The following is a 19,182-nucleotide window of genomic DNA, read 5'->3' as shown; positions in this document are numbered from 1 at the left end:
AAAAAGTCAGGTTATTTATTTTTCTTTTTTAAAACTCCAGCAGCTTTAATCGACCTCACTATACGAGGGTGTGTCGTCTTTATCCATGTGGAGTCAACCCTCGTTTATATACAGTGCGTGAGCCAAACACGTGAAGGCAGCACGGTCACAGCACATCTCGCGATATTCCGGAGCCTCGCACTCCTGCTGGTGGAGCTGTTTCCCCGCCAGCACAGTCAGAGCAGCAGCCGGTGAGCAGACATGCTGAACCGCCAGGACCCAGCCTAGCTTCCCCCTGAGCCTCCGGAGCCGCACTAAGTTATGACCGGGGACACTTCTGAAACCGAAGCGGTCTTTGACAACTGAGAGGCGGACATTTAGAGAAAGCACAACACCAGCTTGAAGAGAAACGTTCCAGTCGTTTCCATTCAGTCCGCCGGTGTGACAGACTGCGTGTGGGAATGGCAGCCCTTCGGCCGATAAAAGGCATCCTGAAAAACAAGAACAGCGTCACAGGCGTCAAGTGTCTGCCCGACGAGTTGCCGCCGGAGGATCCCGAACAAGCCCCTGGACTCTCGGAGGACGACCCGCAGTAAGTTTCCCCATCCAGCTCGTCGTGAGGTCCGCCCGCCCGGTAACGCTAGCTAGCTTAAACAACTTGTTAGCTTCTGTAACGTGCAGGCTAACTGACAGCAGCGTAGAAAGTCACCGCTCGGGTTGTTTGTATCAACCGACAGTGTCAGTGTGTGTGTGTTGGTGTGTGTGGTGCCCGTGATAAAACTTTTAAACGAGCTAACGGCTTCTTCTCCACGAAAAATATCTCAATGGTTTCTTGCACCAAGAGCTAACGTTTACTCGTTGTGTCTGGTTAGCTTATTTCGTTAGCAAATGTGTTTAAATGTAGAATAACGATTGATAACTACCAATCATATTGTTAGAGACATTAAACTATAAGAAAACACCTCTTGCTGACGAGTAAACTACTAGTTAAGATATAGTTTAAAAACTTAATGTCAACCCTCATGCAGTGATGGCCATAATAGGGCAAATTATCACCATCCTGAACTGAAGTGCTCTCATCTACATGCTGTGTTATATAATATGATATCAAATGGTGTACATGTAGAAGACTCCATATTTTCATGTCCTCATGCAACCATTCATTTATGCTATTCGTTATCACCCACTATATCTCATTCAGTTACATGTTAAGCTGTCCCTTTTGTAAATTACATGATCTTAAATCATTAAAATGAGAAAGGTGGGACGCTGCGATGTAAATTGTAAGGCTACAACTTTATAACATTATGTTCAATATCAACCGATCTTATTATTTCAGTCTGTTTATCATCTGGTGCATTGAAATGTCAACAGATATAATACTAAAATGCCAATATTAGCCGAATGTGCATCCTTTTCACAATAGTTGCTGTCAAACTATTAATGGTCCGTTACAATAGCTGCTTATTATCTCTCTGTCGATCAATTAGTGCCAGTCAAGTCTTTTCAGCCCTAGTATATTGTAAGACAAACAGTACATGTATGATACCAGGCGTGCTACAGATTTTATGCTATTGTGCTCTTTAATTTGTTGCTCCAGTTTTAAGTTAAAAGGGTATTGTGTTGCTCATAATCTGAGTCATGATGACTGAGCAGGTAAACAAAGCGAGTTATGTCTCTGGCAACAAACTCTTGATGTGAAGTGTGCCACTGACAGCTGTTCTGTGGTAAACAAGCCTCTGAACAAGACTCTTCTCATCCTATTATTTACCATAACTATTATATTTCCTGTCAATCTCCTGTTTCCTGACAGCATCTCACATGCCCATTAGTCTACACTTGTAAAACTGTAGATGTGTAGTCAGAAAACATCTCACATTGCCTGGTTTAACCTCCATCCTGATGCTGGCCAGGGCACAACAGGGCAGAGGATGCTTGACTGAAATATCAAGCGTGTTCCATGACACTAAGGACATTTCGAATGAGGTCAAGAGTACTGCAGGGAAAATAAACTGTTGTGCCAACAGATCTGCCAAAATACAGACTGTGACGACATGTGCGACTGCTAAATCAGCTGTTCTGTTGTCTAATTGGTGCAAAGGTCTTATGGTCGGGTTGACCAGTGCTGGACGTTAGCATCTCTCTGAAACAACAGTGGAGTTTGGGTTGAATCATTCGTTGAGTTCTTATTTTGATTTTCAAAATTATATTTAAAACAAATTAGAAGTAAATTTTAAAACTATTGCAATCAATCTACAACATATTTCACAGCACCATTTTTTGTCCGCTTCATTATCATATTCATCTGCCAGTTACCTTGTAAGGTAACTTAAGTTGAATGTCTGTTTTATCATTCTTTGATCTTTCTGCTTCTCTCATGTCCGTTGGTCCAGACATTAGCAATAGTAGTGTCTGAGCTGCAGCGTGAGAAATCGAGCCACTGAAGGATGGTTATTAGTGAATCAAGACTTTTTTTCTGTATGTAAGTCAACTGAGAAACTTGAGGGAAAAGATTTCCTGTAAGAATTCTGTGTGCATCCAAGCACCTAATCCATAGACTTCTGTCTCTGGACCTTTGACTTGTTCTATGAATTGATGTCAAAGACACTCCAGATCACTGACCCCTGTATAAAGTCATTTCAATGCTCTACTTTGCCATAGCCAACTACCAGTCTCTTCTCTTTCCTCAGGAAATTGAGCATGAAGAGTGATGCTGTTGAATTAGGTTGTGTTCTTGACAATTTAGTCATATTTGAGAAAAGGTGGTATTGATATTGGTATTGTGACTCCTTTTTAATTAGGTATTCAGTAAAAAACACATTATGAAACATTTAAGTAATCTCTGATTTCCAAGTCAATAATACATTAATATGAAGGAGATTTGAAGGCATGACATTATAAAAATGTCTGATAATGTAACTGGCTCTTTAATTTATGAAAAAATACATTGTCAGATATTTTTAGATATGTATGTCATCTCTGGTGCGACCATACTGCTCACTCTGAGAGTCGCAACAGGTCAGACATGTTTTTCCTTATCAGCTTCACGTGTGTTTGGGAAACATATCACATTGCATTCTAGCACATTCTACAGTCCGCAGAGGATATCCTGAACTAGCTCGACAAATACCTACCACCCGACATTCATTTGGTCTACCATCTGTCAAACAATTCAGCTTCCTACCACAGATTCCTAGTCACAGCATCACCCAGTAGATGTAACCGTCAGTGATCAGTCAGTAGAGTGCAGCTCTCTTGATGCCTGTTTTTATTCACTCTATTGTTATTGGAGACAAAAACAATCTGCAGAAGTCAACCAAAAAGCATATTCAAAACGATTGTGTGATTGTGTAACTAAACATATAAAGATACTAAGATAAAGTAAAACTGCCATTATCCCTTAAGGACACTGGAAGTTGGGAATATACAATATGTATCCCTCGTGTTTAATTTGTGTATTTCCCTTGTAACTTTCATATTTATCCTACTCTACAAAGGCTAACTGAGGTAACTTATTAAGTGTTTTCTAAGGTTTAGGATAAACTGAAATCATACATATTCCACTGCACATGAATGTTAATCAATAAAACCATACCTCCTGTGGTATGTTTGGGCACAACAAGGCCTTTTGTTTTTTCTTGAGGACTTTTTGTTATCCTATCAATCTTCCACTATTATTTAGTTAACTGTGATGTATGAACATCCCACCTAGTCATATATAATTCATGGATGCCTCCATGAAACTCAATCTGTCCTTCACTGTGTTACAAGCCTCATCCTGACTGTGTGATGGACAGTTTGACTGGCCTGTGGCAAATCTCTGATTTTCCATAATGTGGACACTCAGACCATTTATCCTCCTGTGTGGAGATCAGTTGAAGTTGACTGACGGCAGAGCCAATTAACACAGTTATCTGGGGATTATAAAGCCAGAATCAACAGGTGTCAGGTGAACACCTCCAGTCTAAGGATTCAGAGCATCAAGGCAGTGAAACTGAGAACTGGGTAGTACCTCTTCATTATCGGTCGTATTCTTAATACAGAGGAAGAAATATTGATGTAATGTTAATACAATGAGAAAGATTTGACCTTTTTTATATTGTTCTTCTGGGAGTTTTGTAGCCTGACGTTGTCAGACTCACAATTCTAGTCAGAATGTGAGTCTGAGACCGCTCCATTGGGCTGTGATTATGGGGCGTGTTTCAACTGACCAGGAAGTAAAATTCTTCTTCGCTCAATTGGATAGACCCACAACCAATCAGAGCAACGTAGTATGTGATGTATGCCAAGCAACGCATTGTGAGTTATTTACTAACGCCGGGTTCACACCGGACGCTTCAGCGCAGCGCCAAGCCTTAAATAACAGCTGGCTCCCATCCACTCCCATGTTAAAACTTTGTGCCGGTCACACCGGAGGCTGAAGCACCGCGAGGCAGCCTTGGCGCAGCGTGGTGCTTCAGCCTCCGGTGTGACTGGCACAAAGCCGTGCAGCGATCTACTGGATCAACGGGTGATATTATTAGCGCTGCCCGGCGGTTCAGCGTCGCTTCAGTGTCCGTTATGAACAGCCAAGCGCCGGGGCGATAGGGATTAGCGCGGTGCTCTGGCGTCGCCTCCACGTTCTGTGTTCCTCTTTCAAAATGAATGCGCTGTCGATGTCTTCTAAAACAGACTCAATGGCAGCATCTACACATCTCAGCTCGCCAGCGGCAGGCATGTTTGTTGAAAACGAATTCAACCCAAGGGCACTTTGATGACGTGGTTGATTACGTTACCGTTGATCATCTGTCAATCATCGTATAAAGCCCGCCCTGACAATCTGATTGGCCCGGTCGGGCATAATTTTTTCCCAACGGAGCGACTCCAGACCGAACTGCCCGACCAAAAATGTTGTGGGCGGGGCTAAATTCGTCTGGCATCCAGGCTAGGAGTTTTGGGCCTTTTGGCTTAATTCAGATTTTAGATATGCAACAACCAACACTGACGTGACTTACTTTACTTTCTAATTCGTAGCAGGCGACACATATTTCCACATCATGACCTTATATCCACTGATGTGTTGAGTGTATCCAGTTTTTAGTCCCTCCTCTTTAATCCGCTTCTCCTGAATCCCCTTTTCTCTTACGTATGGAGAGATGACAGGAGCTCAAGAAACTCTTTTACTCCCTTAATCTAGTTGGATATCTGTCATGTAATCCTTTACTGAGCAACTGCCGACTGTGGAGGCTTAAAGAGCAATGATTGGTACTTTTTTTTGTTTACCAAACAGTGCCGGAATAATCAGGGAAACTCGTACAGAATTTTTTTTTTAGGAAAGAAAAGATAATCATGCTTTGAAACCAAAACATTGGTTATTTTGCTTATCATTGATCAACATGGCCCTCAAGAATGTGATTTTTTTTTTTTTTTTTTAATTATTATTGGTCAATTAATATATCATTTTTGAAAATGTTTTGCTTAAGCAAAAGTGGGGCAGAACTTTACAGGAAACCTTTAAAATCAATGCTTACTCCTTTTAGATAAGTTGACCATGTTTATAAATGTTTATTTTCTTTAAAAAAAATTATAACAAACATGGAAAAAGTTAAAAAAACATTTCCATATTTTTCTCAACCAAAGTTATTTGCCTTTCTATGGACAGGACAATAAATCATATAATTAATGTTTATTTGGAGTGAAAGACGGACGTGTAAAATCGATTAGAATCATCCTTCAGGGCAGTGTTAATTTTGGCAGCTATTTTTGATTTAGTCTTAGTCTTAGTCTTTTGACGAAAATGCATGTTAGTTTTAGTCACCTTTTAGTCATTTTAATCCTTCTTAGTTTTAGTCTAGTTTTAGTCGACGAAAACAAATTCCATTTTAGTCTAGTTTTAGTCGACGAAAACTAATTCCATTTTAGTCTAGTTTTAGTCACATTTAATAGCCACATTAAACTCCTTTTCTATAAAAACATATAGCTGCAGCCTAATAGCTTAAAAATATATATTTAATTTTAAATGTGAAAACAAAAAGGGAGAGCAGGTCAGACTGGAGCCGGACACAGAAACTGAACATCGGTACAAACCAACTGCAGCTTCTGCTCTGATGAAGAAGCTGAGGCTGATCTCTGAGCAGCTGAGACCATAGAAACTCTGGTTTTCACTGTTTCCATAGTTAAGAAGCAGTCGGTCACTGAGAGGCTGCTCCACGAGAACGCGCTCTGCTTTCACTGTGTCTCTCTGAGCGAGTGCGCGAGGCGGGGGGCGGAGCTACGGACCGGAGCGCTATCTGGGAGCGCACAGGCACACACACACACACACACACACAGATTCACTCGCCCGCTACTGATACTTCATGACGGCCTGATACGATGATGTTTTAAAAATTATTGTGACTTAGTCAACCACCAACATTTTCGTCTCGTCTCGTCTCGTCAACGAAAATTAAAATAGATTTCGTCATAGTTTTTATTTTCAAAGATTCGTTTTCGTTACGTCTTCGTCTCGTCTTCGTCATGGAAAAAAGGTCGTTAACGAATATATTTCGTCATCGTCTTCGTCAACGAAATTAACACTGCTTCAGGGTGATATTCACCTCCCTCCCAATTGTTTTTGGTTTGTGGTACCAGCGTTTTATTTTCTGCATCTCAGTTTAAGCCACTGTCTCCCATCACTGCTGCAGTCTGGAGTGTGGAGCGCAGGACGCACGCTGGACCTATCCCCTCTTACTAGGCTACTTGATAGCAGCTCATCTCAGTGATGATTCACTCTGTTTAATGAGTTTCCCTAGAGCGTTATGTCACAGCTGTTGGCCAACCTCGAGATTGTCATCATCACGTGAGCGATACAGCTCTATTTAGTGTGTGCTGTCAGTTTTATTTTTTAAACTTTTTAAAAGCAGGTACATTATCATTGTTTTACAGTGTTTGTGATGATTTGCTCTGAATGGACCAGCGTGGATTCAAGGGGAGCATCAGTTCAGTTGAAGTAGAACAAGGTGGGCTGCTTCTGGATTGTGTAACCAAAAACCCACCAGACTGAAGGACCACACGATCAGTAACACCCACCATGATGTTAACACAGAGTTGCTGTCTGTTGCCATTTTGCAGAGAAATGGTCAGGAGTGGTGTTTATTTACATATAGAGCAGGGGAATGAGAGCTGTTCACAAGTGCTCACTGGGGCCGCATTTGGAGACTCCTTCTAATGCCAGGTGTGAAACTGATCATATCACCTAAGACCCATGTTTTGTTAGGTTTGAATGGTGCCTGAGCTTGCTTTAGAAATAGCTGATGAAACTAGAAAACTAGTGACTGAAATTGTCTGGATTTTTTTTGTGAGGGGACTCCTCAGGCATTTTTTTTTTATCGCAGCTTGGTCTTATAGGGTCTTAAGGGAGTTGGAGCCCTGAATGGGTCACCAGTGTATCGAAGGCGGATATATATTGACAAACTAACATTCACACTCACACTGATATGTAAAAGCCATTTCGAGTCTCTGATTCCCCTAAGCTGCATGTTTCTCTAATGTGGAAATTAGCTGTGGTACTCAGAGAAAACCCACACACACGCGGACAGAACAAACTCTACACAGAAAGACCTCATCCGGCCCGTCTTTGTTGTAACGATTTTCCATCACAGTGCATATTTTGGTGTCGTTTTGGATCCAAGTAAAGATAAAAAAAAAAAAAATGCTTTATAGGTTGGCTATATGCGTTTGTTAAGGTATACACACTATTTGGGTTTTGTAGTTGTATATGTGTTGCAGAAAAGGACACAACCAACATTACAGCCGATCTAATAGAATGAGTGAGCTTATTCAGTATTTTAGTCAAGGACATTTTATCTGGAGCAACAGCCTTGGCCTGTATGTCTGCTTGTTTACTGAGCTGTTTCCTAGTCCACAAGGAAATACAGTAACCGAGTGGAACCTTTTGAACTTGACTTAATAGAATGTTTCTTTCCACAGTGATCCCTAATTTGCTGTATATTACCATTTAACGTTCTGGTGTGCCAGTTTGATTTGAGGAAGGGATTGTACATTTTTTATTTCAGGCTGCTTTTAAGTTGTATACACATGCCCTTTAAATCCATCCATGTAGCTCTCTGCAGATTGTGAAATAAAGCTAAATGCCAATGTGAACTGTCAAGGTTGGTGTAGCATCTATAAATCAATTTGGTTCAGCATCCACAACATGGATTGATTTATTAACCAATTTCAAGTTATTGGTAGCATAATAGTGTACAACACACAACTTTCCATCAAAAAACTGTAGGTTGTGTCATAGACATTGGGTTTGTCCTGTAGGACAAGGATAGAAAGGAAAATTGATTTCTTAATCTTTTTGGGATTGGCAGATAATCTAGGGTCTTGAGAACTGTACTTTCTTTGCGGCTACAGGTCGGGCAAAATATATTATTTGCATATTTTCAAAAACTTTGGTGAGGGAGAGAGGTAGGTGAGCTCCACTGAATCATAACAGCATGCAGAGGATGTAACTTCTCCTCTCCAGTGTTAATTTCGTTGACGAAAACTATGACGAAAAATATTCGTTAACGATCTTTTTTCCATGACGAAGACGTAACGCAAACGGATCTTTGAAAATAAAAACTATGACTAAATCTATTTTAACTTTCTTTGACGAGACGAGACGAAAATGTTGGTGGTTGACTAAGTCACAATAATTTTTTAAAACATCATCGTATCAGGCCGTCATGAAGTATCAGGAGCGGGCGAGTGAGTGTGTCTGTGTGTGTCTGTGCACCCCAGATAGCGCACCGGTTCCGAGGCTCCGCCCCCCGCCCCGCTCACTCGCTCAGAGACACAAGATCTGAGCTCGTCCATGTGAAGCTGCTTCTTAACAGTGGAAACAGTGAAAACACAGAGTTTCTCTGGTCTCAGCTGCTCAGAGATCAGCGCCTCAGCTTCTTGATCAGAGCAGAAGCTGCAGGTGGTTTGTACCGAGCTTCAGTTTCTGTGTTCGCCTCCAGCCTGACCTGCTCTCACTTTTTTTTTTTGACATTTAAAACTAAATGTATATTTCTAAGCTATTAGGCTGCAGCTATACGTTTTTATTTATTTCAAAATAGGGTACTTCTTATTTCATACATTTCCCACAAATATTGGGAGGACTCAAATAGCCCTACAAAGTTCTGTGTTTAATTTATTTTCAAAGTAGGCCTACACTTGCCTCTGTATTTTCTTCTCTTCATAAGTGTTCAGTGTTTTCCTTTGTTGTAACAGGTACAAATAGCAATAAAATGTCAAGAGTTTTCTTCATTGTCGTTCTATAATTTCGTTAATGCAACAAACTATAGTTTAGTATAGTATAACTTTATATTTAACTTTATTAGCTTTGTTATCAAATATGTTTTACGGCTCCAGACACATTTTATTTGGGGGAAGAGGGGGCAAAATAAGTAAGTTGAGGTTGCCGACCCCTGCTATAGACCTATGCTGGTAGGGATATCTAATGGACAACCTAAGTACTGCAAGCTAGACTATTTTGCAGTTTTAGACACAACACAGGTTCCCTGGGCCTGAGAAGAGAAGAAAAGGAGTTTAATGTGGCTACAAAATGTGATTAAAACTAGACTAAAATGTAATTCGTTTTCGTCGACTAAAACTAGACTATAACTAAGAAGGATAAAAATGACTAAATGTGACTAAAACTAATATGCATTTTCGTCCTAAGACTAAGACTAAATCAAAAACAGCTGCCAAAATTAACACTGCTCCTCTCTCACACCTCCTGTCCGTCTCCCATGATACACAATCTTTTGGTCAATAAAGAAGGTCAAGGCTGATGTACAGTATCTTGGCAGGAGAGGAGAGGGGGAGCCAAGTAGAACCTAGATTTATAATGTTAGGTTTCAGACTTAAGATTTAAAAAGAATGAATAAGTAAACACTGCTAAGGGAAAATAAAAAAGGTGGGGCATTAAACTGTAAAATACTAAATAAATAATAAAGAAAAGAAGACATGAGTGAGGCAACAGCAACCAAATGACATAAATTTAGAAAGATGTGAAATACATACTTCAATTTACTGTAAAAAAACTAATATTTGGACAAAGATCCACCTGATCTCCCCATATAATGGCAGGTGTTCTCTTTATCCTATCCAAAAGTATTTCTCATTTGGTGCTGATTTATTATTTGTTTCTGTTCATTTCCTCTGATTTGAAAGGGGAGCAAGGATTAGTGTGATTGTGAACAAAATGCCCTGATGGAGAGGTGACAAACTTGTTCCCGAGATGAGGTTATGGGGGATTAGAAACCGGTTTGTTTCAAAAATCCACTCTTGTAATAGCATTTGTATCAAATATTTGATAAACTTTTAACCTCAATCTGACAGTTGCTCAATCCCCTCCATCCTACTGCCTTGACACAAAAGCATACACCGTGTCATTTCCTGAAAATCTGAGGGAGCCAAAATGTGTGTCGATGACATTTGTCATCGACACACATTTTTTTATAAATCTACATGTTCCCAAAATAATACAGTCAGAGGAAACTGGGGCACATTCAGTCCTAGATTAAATCTGGTTGCTCTACTCCCTTTAGGATGTGGTTGTGGGTGAGTAGCTGGTGCATGGTGGTCCACGTCAAATCTCCGTCAATTTCATCTCATTGCTTTTTTAAATCCGTTTACAGGAAGAAATCGCAGAAATGGGATGAGATGAACATCCTGGCCACGTACCATCCAGCCGACAAAGACTACGGCCTGATGAAGATAGACGAACCCAGCACACCTTACAACAGGTCAGAGCCTTCGGACTAAACAGATCATTGTTTGTTTCTATTGATAACTGTTTAAATTAAATTAATCTTTGTTTTATGTTTCAAAGACATTCATTTAATTGAACCTTGCAAAAATGCTTACCTGTGACGACACTAAATATTTCCATTACGAACATTTCATATTTTTTAAAGATGATGATTAAGCATTTTTGAAATTGTACAGTTAAGTTGGTGTATTGTGTGTGTTTGTGTGTTGATGTGTGTATGTGTTGGTGTAACAGGGGTGTCTCAGCAGGTCTGTAATCCAATATGTCAGTGTGCTGCAGGGAAGGTCACCTTAGTCACAGACCTTTCTTCTCTCTCTCCTCTTTCCTCTCCTCCTCTTCTCTCCATCTCTCAGTCAGTATGACCTTCTATATTTTCTTTCCTGCTTAATCCTTCCCCCACTCACCTCATTACCCTCTTATCTTTATTTGGTTAATTCCTCTCTTTCAGGATGGTGGGGGAAGACGAAGATGAGGGCGCACTGAGTGACTCGGAAAGCCACGCTGGACTTGCAGCCGATGACCTGGCATCAAAGTAAGAATGAAACCTGAGCGCAAGCCAAGAACAGAGGTAGAGAGGAAAGGAGAAAGCAAGTGATGACAGGAAGGATGTTGAGGTTATACTGTCTTTCTAGTTGCTGGTACAATGTGTAGCATTTTATATGTTTGGTAAAAGGGAAAATGTGCTCTCAGGTGCCCTGATAAGCCACACCTGGACACAGTCCAATGTCCTTTTCCTCCAACAAGAATGTTTCATATCTTTAACTGATAAGGAGTATTTTATTGTCTAGCCTCTGACGTCCTAAGACACTCTGTGGACACTTTATTGTGACATTACACAAAGAAACATTTTTGAAAATACATTATATGACCCCACTATTGTAGAAACGTTGTTACCCTTCCCCAAACACATGGGTGTCTTTTTATCCTTTATTCTAGATTTATTTTTCTTAGCTGTTAATGTTTGTCACTCTGGTATAAAATAATCTCTTGTACTGCACACCCCAGAGCCAGTTTTTGGATTAAGGTCGGCAGGTATCCAGTGCTGCAGCAGCTCAAGGCTATTGTCCAGCTTTAGCCTCAGTTATACAGGCAGAGTTGTGTCATATACTGTAGTCTATGCACACACAGCTGGCAGAGACAGCGGGCAAGGCACTCACTCGCAGAATGCACTGCTTGACGATGCTCCAGGCTGGATTCACTAAATGTATCAGGACAAACGTTATCCACTTTATGCTGAAAGAGAAGAATAAAGCTGAGAGAACCCTGGTAAAGGCAGTAAATGTGTCATGTTCTCAGACTTCTCATTGAGCACCAAGAACAGAATTCTCACTGCAGCTCTGTTACATCAGGGGCTTGCACTGTAGGTGGAGATATCTTAAGGTCACAGAGGGAGCAGACACAAACGTGTTTGTTTAACGTCATCTGACAGCATTTATTTTTTTCATTGAGCAACTTCCTGAATTTTTTCCTCTCAGCCACACAAGCTGCTGATCCTGAAACAATGGGCTTGAATTCCAGGGGACAAAAAGAGTTATGCAATATGAGCAACAGCTTTAAATAATACCGGCTGCAGTGGACATGCTGCTCAACAACTGTATCAAAATCGTTATTATGCTACCAGGGACATGACATTGAAATTCAGTCAAAACGTGCTTATGAATACCACATATTTTGTATTTAGGGACATTTTGCTGTATCCAGATTATCTTTTAACGAACGATACAAGAGAAGTATTAATAATTAGCGAATTGTCATGTTGTTGTCCGCTTTGAATGGACATTTTAGCTTAAAAAAGATTGTCTTTGTTTTGTGAGTGAATGTGTTGTGGGTTAATATGTAAAAAAAAAATGTGTACATTAACCATATCTGTTTCAATAGAATAATTCCTTGTAAGTGAGCCAAAGCAGAAGTGGAGCAGGACTGTGAATAACATGTTCACTCTCTCAGGGGAGCAGCCCCACCCTGAACCTTTGAACTTTAGTATTTTTCTAAGTCTGTGTGAAGAAACATCCAACTATCACAGGGAGCTGTCTGCTGGATGGTCATAGGAGCTTGAGTGTATTTGCTGTGGGCCATCGGTGCTTGCATAAGTGGGTTGATGCAGGGATGGGATGAGCTCGTTTGAGTGTGTGTGTGTGTGCCACAGATAAGATAGTGATTAGCTCCGGGCCTGCAAGTCAATTAGCTGCATTTTATTTATGTCCGCAAAGAGTGCCTTCCATTGTTTTACACTAAACCATCCAGATGGTAAACAAGTTGCTCTTCTCCTCTGTCCTCTTGTTCTTGTTTTATCTGTCACATCCACTCACAAGTTTCACCTGCATCACTGCTTCAGTTACACCTCATCTCTTCCTTCCTGTCTCTGAGTCTTCCTCCATCCACTTTGTGTATCTGACACTGAAACTGCAGCAACATAGACAGTCTTCTCTCCCTGGCTGAATCAGGCCAGTTGAGATGAACAGAAGTGCAATAAATGTGTAGCTTCCTCGGGGCAGTTCCACATATTCACAACCATCCATCGAGCCATGAACCATTATTCACATTGTCCACTGCTGTTGAAGCTTTTTGTGAGCATGAGAGATGGGCAGCGTAACTCTTCTTATTTCGGTATCATGCTTGAGTACTCACACACTCTCACTGTGCCTACTCTCTCCTCCCCCTTGCATAACATCTCTCCATCTGTGTTCTTCCAATGTCTGACTCTATCATAAGTCTTTTTTTTGTGGCAATTACTGAAGGGGGGGTTGCTACTGATCTTTTATTTATAATTAGTTTTGTGTTCATTTAAAATGATAACACAGCAGATTAAAAGGTAAAATGTGAATTGATTCAATCCAAAGAGGCAGTTAATTGAAAATGTGTGTACTTATTTTATATCTGTGTCTTTTGTCTTCTCTAGGCTTGTTGCAGCAGAGGGTTCAGACCATCGCTTCATGAACAAAGAGGAAGAGAGCAGTGAGGAGGAGGAGGAAGAGGAGGAAGAGGAGCTGTCTCCTGAAGAACAAGGTAAACACCAACTCGTCCGTGCCAAGTGCTACCTTTTATTTATCTAGTTTCAGAAGAATATTATGATAATATATCATGACCTTCAGATGTGTTAACAGCTAAACAAGAGATTTATATCCATCTCTAGACTTGTATATATTATATATAATATAGACGTATTTGTGAGACATTTGCTGTTGCTACACAGCTAGTGATAGCATTATAAACAACTGTTTAGCAACTGAGAGATCAAACTTAATTTCTCTTCTTGCCAAAATCTCCTCGGTTGAAAGTGACATCAATGTGAACGCACATAAAGTGTCTTTAAAACACAGCGTCCTCTGTTGCCAAGAGGTTAACAAATGCAAAATATAGGGAAGTGCTGATGGGGAGGGATTGGTTTGGGAAAGGGCTGGAGTTTGCACATACGCACACACATAGAGTATCGGGTTGCTTTTGACTGTTCTTTGACATTGCTCTTCTGTATACACACACCTCTCATATGCAAAGTGGTCAGTAGAGCTGTATAACAGTTCCGGGCCTCCATTTGTATCTGAACTATGCAGGTAAAAGCAGGGATTAGTTTGGAAACTGCAAATCCAGTCAATGTACTTCATTGGCAGATCTGCTGCTTCAGCAGTTCATGAGACACATTTCTAAACACGCCACTCTGTGCCACCCATTGAAAGTTATAACATCATTCTTAGAGTTGTAGAAGAAGACACGCACATTCACTTTTCAGGTTAAAGAAAATTAAAATATGAAGGAATATTTGTATGCATATATTTGTTCCTGTTTAGCTCTTAATGTGAACATCACACAATTCTCAATATACTCTGATTAGTAGAGTCATTTCAACACAGCCATGACACCCATGCTCCAGGAACTGCACTGCAGTTATACAATGCATTTCAGTACAGTTACCATTAATGTGAATGTAAAAACTGAAGACTCATCACTGTGTCCTAATAACATTTGAACCCTTTCAAAGTAAGTCAGCTATGATGTATGAATGTGGGAAAAGTACATGCATGCAGCAACCTTTCTTAGGGGAATGATGAACAAGTTGAACCCAAGGATGCATTATGCCAGCAGTACAGTGTGTCCCACTATCCCTGGAACCCTTTCAGGGAATCACTTTTATACACATGTCAAACAGGACAAAATTATAAAGCAATTCAATTTCATATCTAAAAGGTGAAAGATCAACTTCACTTTTACATCATAATGTTTTTCCACATATTGTGTTCTGGCCATGTTTTAACACCATAACTGATTGTTGCAGGCTTCTAACTGCAAGGTGCTAATTCTATGTACAACTTGTCACTTCCCATGCAGCCAAAAAGAACAATTTTCAGATGATGAGGAAGATGCACTACAATGAGGGCTTAAACATCAAGCTGGCCAGACAGCTCATCGCCAGCGAACTAGAAGAGGACGAGGATGCAGACGAGGAAATGAGGGACGACACAGAAGAGGCAAGGGAGGAGGAGGAGGAGATCAGTGTCGACCCGCCACAGGAAGGTAAAGAGAGGGAGACTGTGTTCCTGCGCACGTCTGGATAATTTTTTTTTACAGTTTTCAGTCCAGTAGGTTGTTCAGTGTGTGGAAAGAGTCGTAGTAGAGTACAAATTCGAAATGTCGCTGGGATAAGTAGAAATCCTGTCTTTGTGCATCGATGCAGGCTGTCAGTGTGGATGTCGTTAAATGAAACTACTGGCTGCTGCTTGTGCTGCACTGTGGTTCAGTTTCTGACACAACTGTGAATCGGGAGCAGGTTTAACTGTCTAAAAGTTATATAATAACCCATCAGCACAGTGCGTTATAACTCCAAATTGTTAGATCTGCTAAATCCAGTATTGCAAACCTTTTCTAGAAATGTCTACTATTATTTCTTAACAAAAGGTAAATCTTTAGCCCCAAGGCTGGAGTCTTAACGATTGCCTAATAACTATTGGCAAGAGGAGAGGCTTTATCTCGAGAATGAACACTTCAGTTTAGTGCACAAAAAAACAAGATGTTGCATTTTTTCATGATCTCTACCAGTTCCTCTATTGGGAGAAAGAAATTAGATATATTTCCGTTTTCTTTTAAATCTAATGTCTGCCTTTTTGTCTCTTGTTTTTTCTCCCAGCTGATTCTCTGGACTCGTAGACGAGGCCTCTCTCCCACCTTTACCCTGTGTGTCAGCTCTAGATCCAGACGGACGATGCTACTGCGCTCTGTGTTCTCAGCGCTGGGCCACAGAGCACACAGCGCTTCAGCACCCATACAACGCCTCTCAACAGCCAATAACCTCACAGTCACCTGTCAGTCTCTACTATTCCATAGAACTGTGCAATTTGAGCTACAAGCACACACTGTTTTTTTAACCTTCCAGAATCAGTACAAACACGCACGTGAAGACTGTTGGCCCCGTCTTCTCACTCTCCTGCTGCCAAGAATTTTTTCTGGCCACCTTGTCTGGACTGAGGAATATGTGATTCTGATCCTGACAGGAGGTTGAAGGCCTTTTCAAAAAGAAAAAAGAAAAATGAAGGAAAGAAAAATAAACAGTCTGAAAACCAGAACTGTCCTCTGGCCACTTCAGTCCCTCTGCAGGCTGCGGAGCCACTATACCAGTCTTGGAGCTCGCTAGGGGAAATCCCACAGCCTCACGGAAGACATTTCTGAGACATGACGAAAGCGCATGTGCCTGGTGCGCTCTTAATTTTGTTTTGCTGTGTGACCCACCACTCTGCTGCAGTTTTCCACCTTCAGTTCTTCTCATGATAAAAGTTGGACAAAATTAAGATCAGTTTAGTTGTTTGTCTTTCTCCTTTTTTACCCCTGTTCACATCCTGATATATGGTTAGAATGCTGTGCCATCAGAATAGGATTATTTCACTTTACATGACATTTATTTACGTGTTATGATGACACAATAATTTAGCATCTGTTATATTAGTTTCTCAGTAGATGACAACATAGCCTACACATTCTGTAATTCATTAAAAAAGAACACTGTTAACTAATACGTATGTTAGTGTCTGTGCTTCTCACAGTAAAAAGGCTTTTCCCCCCCAAACATCAAGTTAAAACCACTTAGATTTAAATACTACATTCATTGGCACTTTCCCTTAGTGCTTTTTATTTACAAGCAAGAGCAGGACACCAAACCTCATTTCAAATTCTGTCAATTTTACAAACATGCACACCTCATAGGACCAGATCCCAGGCCTTTACTCAATTGAACCCACTTATATATTTGGCATATACGTTTTCTAAAGAGGCACAGTTTTTCTTTTGAGTAGAAACTCGACGTTTAAATTTTCATTTCATCCTTTTTCTCCTGTCCATGAGTAATTTGGTGAAAGATGATTGCAGGACGTGTTGGTAAAATAAAAGTTTTTCCTGGTAGAGATGTCAGCATTGAAGGCATTTTAGGTTCATAGGAGTGGACCGTAGTGAAGTCCCTCACTTGAGGTTCAACACATGCTACTGATAAACTGGACAGTGTCCTGTCGGAAATGGCTTCTGTCTTTTAACAAGTTAAAGCTTTAAGAACAAGGCTCTTATGTAGATCTGACATGGAACAAACCATTGCTCACTGTTACCTTGCTTGGAGAAGTTGTGCGTTTTCATCTTGTGAGCTTCATTTTACAGGATCTGTGAGTAAGTTATTTATGAGACAGGGACAATACAATAGTTTGGGTTTAGTTTCTCACCGGTCTTATATGACATGATGCTTAATTTAATGTCTGATCTACTTGTTAGTGTCTGCAAGTTTGTACTGTCAAAGAAAGTTTCTTTATTGATGCTACTGATTTTAATTAAAGAGGATTTTGGTGGGTTAGTTCAACCACTAGAGGGGGCGTTTCTACGATTTTTTTTTTTATGTTCAAGGTTCTTACAAGTGTCAAGGAAGTTGCTGTCAAGTCTTAAAATAAAAAATCAATTTATTGTGTTTCAAACCTAAACATTGCATTTTAAAATAGTTGTGGACTAAGTTTGTTGAGAATTACTCACAATTCACACCGTGTGACTTCACGCCCAGAGACAAACGTGTGACATGAAATGTATCAGAGTGCATCTTGTGTTGTGATTTCTTAAATTTTCCTCTGACCCTTTAATTCTTCATTGTGAGCGGAAGTGTTAAGATTTAGCATTTTACAAATACAACAAACAGTAAGACAACTGCAAAGGTCCGTTTGCAGTGTTTTTTCTTTCTTGTATAGTATGTGGTGGCATTTTTTTTTTTTTTTATCACTATGATTGACGTGAAAGAAAATACTTTTATTTACTTTATATCCACAGACCAACAAGAACCCTCGATTCTAGTTAGTGGACAAAACATCCATGATGACACGATTGTTGTAGAAAAACAGGAATATGATGTTGAATAACAGATTTCGACATCGTTGTTGTTGTCTTCGTAAACGGATAGAAAGGTTAATTGAGGAGAGGCTGAGGTGATAGATTTATCTTCTCTTTGGAGACAAAAAGGACATGACTGTCCGAAACATGACTGATGTGATCACCGCCGTAGGTGTTATAACCTGTCAAATGTGCCTCTTATGCATTTATGTACATGTGTGTAAAATGAGCCGGCTATGCTCCATGTCTTCTGTCCAGTCTCACGCTTAGTTTTTTTTGCACCGTTTTCCCCTTGTTCGGTTTGTTTTCCAAGAACGACAGACTGTTAAGCAGTCCCATCATTGCACTGTGTCTGTCCCCAAGATGTGGATATTTAATCCAGGTTTTTGTTTGCATTTCCCGTCTGCATGTTCTTAATCATCAGATCGTGTGCATTCTGTTTCTGTTTCGTCTATTATTAAACAGATGTTGTTAGGAACCGCTGTCTGTTGTGGTTTATGTTTGATCGGAAGTGTAAGAGACCTAAAGACTGAACGCTGCAGATGATCAGATTTCACTGACACTATCCCTGACTGAAGTCTTCGGAAGAAATGCGATTCTTTTTTTCTCCTCTTTTCTCTTGTCCTTGAGTTAGATGAGAAGCTAAGTGAATTTGTTCTGTGATCATGTGCCAATTAGCAATTAGCATGTTCTAATCTTTACATGAGTCAGCCATCCATGTTATCAAACTAATTCTTTAAAAAACCTAGCCATAATGGGAAAATAAGCTTCAGCCATTTTCAAAGCAAGCTGTAGAGATTAGATTTTTATGTTTAAATAGTACTTGTTCAGAATTCAGGCAGCCACTGGTTTCAGCCACTGGAACATTTAACTGCAAAGATTTGAAATCTGCCGGTGTCAGGTATTCCATTAATTTGTCTTTTCTCGTTACCCTGATGCCATTGTTACTCTAAAATAAACTAAGGACGATCATTTTCATAGTGATGGTGAATCTGCTGAGACGCATCGGGTCTGCTTGTTTTTCACATCAAATGGGAACAATTCGGTTATTTGTAGCACATATGTAGAAATCTGTTTAGTAGTTCTAGCCCGGC

At 40.2% G+C, this 19,182-nt stretch overlaps 1 protein-coding gene across 1 annotated transcript; it reads left to right on the top strand.

The window, feature by feature from the left end:
- The first annotated feature begins 178 nt into the window (after positions 1 to 178).
- On the top strand, positions 179 to 18,566 carry ppp1r2 (protein phosphatase 1, regulatory (inhibitor) subunit 2). The gene is made up of 6 exons (XM_053430783.1): positions 179 to 571; positions 10,614 to 10,721; positions 11,196 to 11,279; positions 13,647 to 13,753; positions 15,071 to 15,256; positions 15,867 to 18,566. Exons 1-6 carry the CDS (start codon positions 441 to 443, stop codon positions 15,884 to 15,886), a joined length of 636 nt encoding a protein of 211 aa, XP_053286758.1. The 5' UTR covers positions 179 to 440; the 3' UTR covers positions 15,887 to 18,566.
- The last annotated feature ends 616 nt before the right edge of the window (positions 18,567 to 19,182 follow it).

This window comes from Pleuronectes platessa, chromosome 9 (genome assembly GCF_947347685.1).
Source record: "Pleuronectes platessa chromosome 9, fPlePla1.1, whole genome shotgun sequence".
Lineage (NCBI taxonomy): Eukaryota > Metazoa > Chordata > Actinopteri > Pleuronectiformes > Pleuronectidae > Pleuronectes > Pleuronectes platessa.
This window is presented reverse-complemented; position numbering and strand designations above follow the sequence as displayed.